The following is a 7,415-nucleotide window of genomic DNA, read 5'->3' as shown; positions in this document are numbered from 1 at the left end:
CAGGTCAGTCAGGGGCGGTGGGGTCCGTTCTTCCGTTTTGCCCACAGCACGGTGTAGGAGTTTGCGGCGGTGTGGTTTGCACTTCGGATGGTTCGAGTCACCCGTGAATCGACGCTCTGGCTACATTCGGACTGCTCCCTGGTGGTTCATTGTCTGAACCGAGGGGGTTCAATGCGGTCCTTGGTTTTTTGGGGCTGGTCACTTCGGGTGACTCATCTGCTGAGTTCTCAGGGTTTGACTCTTCTGGCAGTTCACGTCCAAGGGGTGTCCAACGTCCTCGCGGACAGCCTGTCCCAGTTCATTCCTCTGTCCGCGGAATGGATGGTTGTTACCGGCTCATTCAGTTAGGTCTGCTAGATGTTCGGGTGCCCGGAAGTGGACCTCTTTGCATTGGCGTGGTTGTAGTGTCTTCCAGAATATGTGGCGCCCTTTCCCGACCGCATGGCCATCGGGATCAGTGCTTTCTGGCAGGACTGGTCGAGGTGGAGGTTCCTGTACCTCTTTCTCCCGGTTCAATTTTGCTCCAGGTCCTAGTTTGCTTGGAGACTTACCAGGAGGCGAGTAATCCTCTTGACCCCTTGGTGGGCAACACAGCCTTGGTTTCAGGTGCTGCTTGCTCGGTGTCTGAACCCAGAGGTTTTCCGCAGCTCCGCCTCTTTCAACAGATCGGTCCAGTCCGTTACAGGACTGGTTCGCTCTTCTCCTCGAGTCTTCGCGTTTGATCTTTTTGACTCAGATCTTTTACCGTCTGTATGTTCTTGTATTCTGAATTACCGTCTTGATCAGGTGGCTTCTTTGATGGTGTCCCACCTGTGGGCTTCGTCTCGGCTGCAGTATGAAGTTTCCTGGCAGTCCTTCCATTTCTTTTTGACTCTTCGTCGTTGTACTTCGCTTTTGGTTAAGGGTGTTTTGTCCTTTCTCTCGTGGCTGTTTCAGGACAGTCATCTTATGCCGGATACTGTCGCCTCGTATCGTACTGCGTTGGCGGAGCCTCTGCAGCTTGCTTGCTTGCCGTATAGATGTTACTTCTGTGCCGTTTTGCAAGCTGTCTCATGCGTTGTTTCACTTGCTGCCTGCTCATGCTCTGCCTGAGCCATCCTAGTCTTTGGACAGAGTGCTCTCCTATCTCTCTTCTCCTCGGTTTGTTGTGGCGCCTTCGGTTCAGGATTGTTTTTTTAAGGCTCTTTTCTTGTTGGCATTGGCCTCTGGGGATCGAGTCGGGGAGCTTCATGCTCTCCTCTGGTGCAGGGGTTTCTGCTTTTTTGGTCCTGGTGGTCATTTTGTTCGTTTGCAGTCGTCTCCTTTTGTGGCGAAGAATGAGACTGCTGCTTTCCAGAGGGGTCCTTGGGTTGTTGATTCGGCCTGGGGTACATCATGTTTTCGCCGTTACTTGCACGGCATGGTCTCTGTGACAGGTGATGGGCTTTGGGTTGACCAGGTTTCCCTTCTTCCCTGTTCCAGGGCTAGGGTCTCTCAGGTCGTCCTCAGGATTATTCGGTCCAGCCAACCTGCGGTCTATCCCCGTGCCCACGACGTTCGTAAGTTCGCGGCTTTGGCTGCTGTTTTTTGTAATAGGTCCTGGGCTGACATTTGGGCATAGGTGACATTTGGGTCAAACAGGGTCCTGACCACACGGTACCTTGTTAAAGTTCCGGGCCCTTCTCGGGCTTGTGTTGCTTTGGGTCGCAGGTTGCAGCCAGTTGTCTCGACTTCGAGTTGAGGAGCAAATGGCGGCCGCCTCCCGGGTAAGTTCCTCTTTTCCTTTATCTTTGATTAGATAGCTCCAGGGAGCTGAAGGGGCTCTCCTCAGAAAACCAGCATTGAAGGTAATAAAACGCCATTTTCTGGGTGAGACCAAGAGGCTCCCGGCATCCCTCCCTCCAGTTTTAGGGAGGTATTGATATTCAACCTCTGAACTGGGGTTGGTAGCTGGCATGGGAGGTCTGGGGCTTCCCTTCCCCCTCCCAGAGAAGGGGGGGGGGGGAAGCTGTGCAGACAGCGGCACAGCGGCTGTGGTGATGTCATGTTTGTTTGCTTGTTTTCTGATTGGGGTGTTCTGCCTGCTCATTCTGCTTTTGGTTTGCAATTTTTAACCAGCTGTAGTTTGCTTTGGGATTCCTACCTTTCTGGGTGCCTGACATGGTAGATGGCAGACATAAGAACATAAGAATAAAGGTAACTACAGAAGGCCTATTGGCCCATACGAGGCAGCTCCTATTTGTAACCACCCAATCCCACTCATATACATGTCCAACCCAAATTTGAAACAATCAAAGGACCCCCACTTCCATCACGTTACACAGTAATTGGTTCCATAAATTAACAACCCTGTTACCGAACCAGTATTTACTCAGGTCTTTCCTAAGTCTAAACTTATACAATTTATACCCATTGTTTTGTGTTCTGTCTTGTGTTAATACTTTTAATACCCTATTAATATACCCTGTGTTATGTCCATTCATCCACTTGTAAACCTCTATCATGTCACCCCTAACTCTTCGTCTTTCCAGTGATACATGGTTGATACCTGATTGATGGGGTTCTGGGAGTTCTTCTACTCCCCAAGCCCAGCCCGAGGCCAGGCTTAACTTGTGAGAGTTTTATCCACTAGGCTGTTGCTTGCAGCGGCCTGCAGGCCCACATATCCACCACAGCCTGGTTGGTTTGGCACTCCTTGGAGAAAATGATCAAGTTTTCTCTTAAAGATGTCCACGGTTGTTCAGACAATATTTCTTATGCTCGCTGGGAGGATGTTGAGCAACTGTGGATCTCTAATGTTTATACAGTATTCTCTGATTGTGCCCATGGCACCCCTGTTCTTCACTGATTCTATTCTGCATTTTCTTCCATATCGTTCACTCCAGTATGTTGTTATTTTACTGTGTAGATTTGGAACCTGGTCCTCCAGTATTTTCCACGTGTATATTACTTGATATCTCTCTCGTCTCCTTTCTAGCGAGTACATTTGGAGAGCTTTGAGGCGATCCCAATAATTTAGGTGCTCTTTTGCGTCTATGTATGCCGATATGTTCTCTGTATTCCCCTTTATTTCAGCAATCTCTCCTGCTCTGAAGGGGAGAGCGAGTACTGAGCAGTTCTCAAGATGGGACAATACAAGTGATTTGTATTGTATAACCATTGTGAAGGGATCCCTGGATTTGAAAGTTCTCGTAATCAAATCCGATCATTTTTCTGGCTGACGCAATATTTGCTTCGTTATGCTCCCTAAACATTAGGTCATCAGACATCATTATTCCCAAATCCTTTACATGCTGCTTTCCTACTATGGGCACATTTGATTGTGTTTTGTACCCTGTATTATGTTTAAGGTCCTCATTTTTACCGTACCTGAGTACTTGGAATTTATCACTGTTAAACGTAATGTTATTTTCCGTTTCCCAGTCGAAAACTTTATTAATATCTGCTTGAAGTTTTTCAATGTCTTTAGCCAAGGTAATTTTCATGCTGATTTTTGTGTCATCTGCAAAGGATGATACGAAGTTGTGACTTGTATTTTTGTCTATATCTGATATGAGAATAAGGAAAAGCAGTGGTGCAAGGACTGTACCTTGAGGTACAGAACTTTTAACTGCGCTTGGACTCGATTTTACATGATTGACTGTTACTCGTTGTGTTCTGTTTGACAGAAAACCTAGTATCCAGCGTCCTAATTTACCGATTATTCCCATTGACCTCATTTTGTGTGCTATCACTCCATGGTCACATTTATTGAATGCCTTTGCAAAGTCCATGTAGACCACATCAGCATTCTGTTTTTCTTCTAATGCCTCAGTGACTTTGTCGTAGTGATGAAGAAGCTGTGAGAGGCACGATCTTCCCGCTCGAAATCCATGTTGGCCTGGGTTGTGAAGGTCATTGGTATCCATGAAATTGGTAACCTGACTCCTAATCACTCTCTCAAATACTTTTTTTATGCAGGACATTAGTGCAACTGGTCTATAATTCTTTGCCAATGCTTTGCTCCCTCCTTTGTGTAGAGGGGCTATGTCTGCTACTTTAAGTGCATCTGGTATCTCTCCTGTGTCCAAGCTCTTCCTCCATACTATACTGAGTGCCTGTGCTACTAGCACTTTGCATTTCTTTATAAATATTGAGCTGAGTGTATGGGCATGTTTTCAATTTCTCTCTCAAAATCCAGTACCCTCGTGTTGATATCAGTTATATTTACAGGGGTTTGGATATTGTGCATAAAGAAATTGTCTGGATCTTCCACTTTCATGTTGTTTATTGGAGTGCTAAACATGTCCTCATACTGCTTTTTTAGGATTTCACTAATTTCTTTTGTCATCCTCTGTGTATGAACCTTCACTCGTACGAATTGGTCCAATACTGGCAGTGGTTTTTGCTTTTTGATTTTGCATATATGAAGAAGTATTTTAGATTTTTTTTTATTTCCTGAATTGCTTTCTGTTCTAACTGCCTTAATTCAGTCTGATATGAGTGCTTCAATTTGTGCTCGATTTCTTCAATCTCCCTATTTAAATTATTGCTTCTTTGATGGGAAAATCATGTCTGCTTAAGCATCTCTGTTATTTTTTTCCTTTGTTTGTAATGTCGTCTGTGTTCTCTTTCTACGTTGGATGTCTTTCTAGCTTTCCTCAACGGAACATGTTTCAGACAGACTTCCCCCTCCCAGGGAGGGGGGGTTGCGCAGACAGCGGTGCGGCGACATGATACCGTCATGCTTGTTTGCTAATTTTAATTTGGGAGTTCAGTCCACCTGTTTGGCCTTCGGTTGCAATAGTTTACCAGAATAGGGGTATGTTTTGGGGCGCCTACCCCTCAGGGTGCCTATCCCGGTCGATGGCAGACATAGAATGCTCCCTATCATAAGGGGGGTCTCTATAGGCCATTGCTCCTCGTGCCTCTCTAGAGGGGGGCCAGGTTCTGGCTCTTGGTCCCCAGTAGGCAAGAACTCCATGCATTGACTGATGCCAGAAAGTTATACATATCCATTCAGCCAGGATAGCTCCGGGGAGCCTCCGGGACTCACCCAGAAAATGGCTTTTCATTACATTCAACGCTGGTTTTCTTGTACTTGTATTAATTTTTCCATTGTGTTTTCTATTATCTGATCTAGGCTATATAGTTTTAATTATTTAATTAACAAATTTCTTTTAAAAGTATCATCCAGTATAGTGTAATTTATTTTCATCCCTTATTCGTCGTAATTTTTATTTTCATTATTGTAATGTTTTAAAATCTTTTGATGAAAATTACCTTGAATTTGTAAGTAAGTACAGTAATTATATTTTGTGATCTTTTTTTTTGCAGTACACATCTTCGACAAACGAATTTCAGCCACAGACAAAACGTTGTCGAGGGCAAGCTCATGTTCAGTTTCATGGCCGTGAATTCAGGAATGAAAATGGCAATGTTAATCCATTTCGTCGGCGAATTATGGTTTCCAGAGCTCCCACCAGGTTTGGCCACCCATCCACAATGCACCCAAGATTTGGACCACATCGTTCTTCTCTTTTTCCCATTACTCGCCCTGATTACAATCAGTGTTCTCCTAACTTTCAACAAGCCCAAAGAAGGCCTCAGAATCCTGGGGCATTTGAACCAAGATCATTTTCCAACTTGCAGAACCAGGTACAAGTGGCTGGTAATCAAGGCATGTCTGTGATCTCTAATAAAGTTCACGGATATCACAACGGTCCTCCCCCTGACACAGCTGCTTGGCCCCAGTCACCACATTACCGGTTTGGAGGACCTCCGCAATTTAACAGTCCCAGTGAACACTTTCTACATGGACTTTCAGGACTTCCATGCCCTCCACCCTCCTCTTTAGACAATTCATTTAATCTTGGAAGCCCACTTAGATGTTATGATGAAGTAATGCAATCGTCTGAAGTTGAATGTGTCGGTGATTTAAACAGAGGGTGGTACGCTCAACATGACGTGACACATCCTATGCCACTGTCTTCAGAACAATACACACCATCTGCTTTGGCACACAGTAAAGTGCCACCTCCTCCACCAGACAACTTGTTTCAAACATACCAAAATATGTCGCTGCCACATATCATGCAACGATCACATGGTATGCCACCACCACCACCACCACCACCCTCACCACAAAGTATGCCACCACCGCCACCACCACCACCACACAGTATGCCACCACCACCTCTACCACACAGTATGCCACCACCACCTCCACCACACAGTATGCCACCACCACCACCACCTCCATCACACAGTATGCCACCACCACCTCCACCACACAGTATGCAACGACCTCCATCACACAGTATGCCACCACCACCACCTCCATCACATAGTATGCCACCACCATCACACAGTATGCCACCACCACCACACAGTATGCTGCCATCATCGCATAGTGTGCCCCCGCCAAATCCACCTTCACCGCACAGTATAACCCCTCCATCACATAATATGAATCCACCACACAGTATGTCACAATTACCTCTATCACTTTACAGTATGACACCACCACATAACATGCCACCTCCATCCCTAGTACATCACTTGTCATCATCACACCATCAATCACCTACACCACCACTTCATGTGCAATTTGATATCACCCGAGCTCCACCCCCTATGCCTCCTGCAAGCTTTTAACTAAATGATAGTATTCGTTAGGGCTGAGCATGTAGATTAACAATTTCTCCCTTATTTGAATTTTGTGGATCTACTTGTCGGGGGGTCCTGCTGCCTGAGTAACAGCTTCTCCTCCTTATCAACCTACCCAGGCTTTACGCCCTGGAGAGGTCACTCCAGACCGACAACCAGAGCGCAACACCATAGTCTCCTGAGATTGATGGCTACCTACTACTACTACTTGACGTTACTGATTACACTTTGGTTTCCAGTTGTTGGACAGAAAAGTTGTTATCCAGATCCCCCTTAGGGCCAACAACCGAGCTTTCCCAGGATACAACCCACAACATTTGTTTAACTTCCAGGAACCTTCTTATTGTTAGGTAAACAGAGGCATCAGGTGTTTAAAATTTAGAATTGCTGTTTACTGTTGGACAGATCCCGATGCAAATCACGTGGCATTTCCAATTGCTTGAACTACTTAAGAAATATGTCCGAATAAATTCTTCTCTGGAGAGCCCCTTGGTGTGTTCCTGTTTACAGCAATCTCACTGGGATTGCTGTACACTACATGCTATATCTCTCGCAAGAGTTCTGTTTGGCTTACTGGGAACCAGAACCAGAACCTGGCCTCCTCACAAAGGTGCAGAGAGCAAATGACATTCTGCCATCTCGCTGGCAAAGCATCCAGAAAAATCAATGAGGCTTGACAGACAACAGCTGGGTTCACAAAACTAAGAGCTTTGAAATTGCCAAGCAATTCCACAGACAAATAAACCAAAGCAAAACAATACATTTGAAGCTAGTTCGAGCTCTTTAGA

At 45.7% G+C, this 7,415-nt stretch overlaps 1 protein-coding gene across 1 annotated transcript in view; it reads left to right on the top strand.

Moving 5' to 3' along the window:
• Positions 1 to 6,725, top strand: part of LOC123746992 (uncharacterized) — a 55,337-nt gene extending 48,612 nt beyond the window's left edge. The window contains exon 7 of the mRNA XM_045728904.2: positions 5,296 to 6,725. Coding sequence (XP_045584860.2) covers positions 5,296 to 6,615 — 1,320 coding nt within the window. The 3' untranslated portion in view covers positions 6,616 to 6,725. The remainder of the gene's footprint in view (positions 1 to 5,295) is intronic.
• The last annotated feature ends 690 nt before the right edge of the window (positions 6,726 to 7,415 follow it).

The sequence above is a fragment of the Procambarus clarkii genome, chromosome 87 (genome assembly GCF_040958095.1).
Source record: "Procambarus clarkii isolate CNS0578487 chromosome 87, FALCON_Pclarkii_2.0, whole genome shotgun sequence".
NCBI lineage: Eukaryota > Metazoa > Arthropoda > Malacostraca > Decapoda > Cambaridae > Procambarus > Procambarus clarkii.
This window is presented reverse-complemented; position numbering and strand designations above follow the sequence as displayed.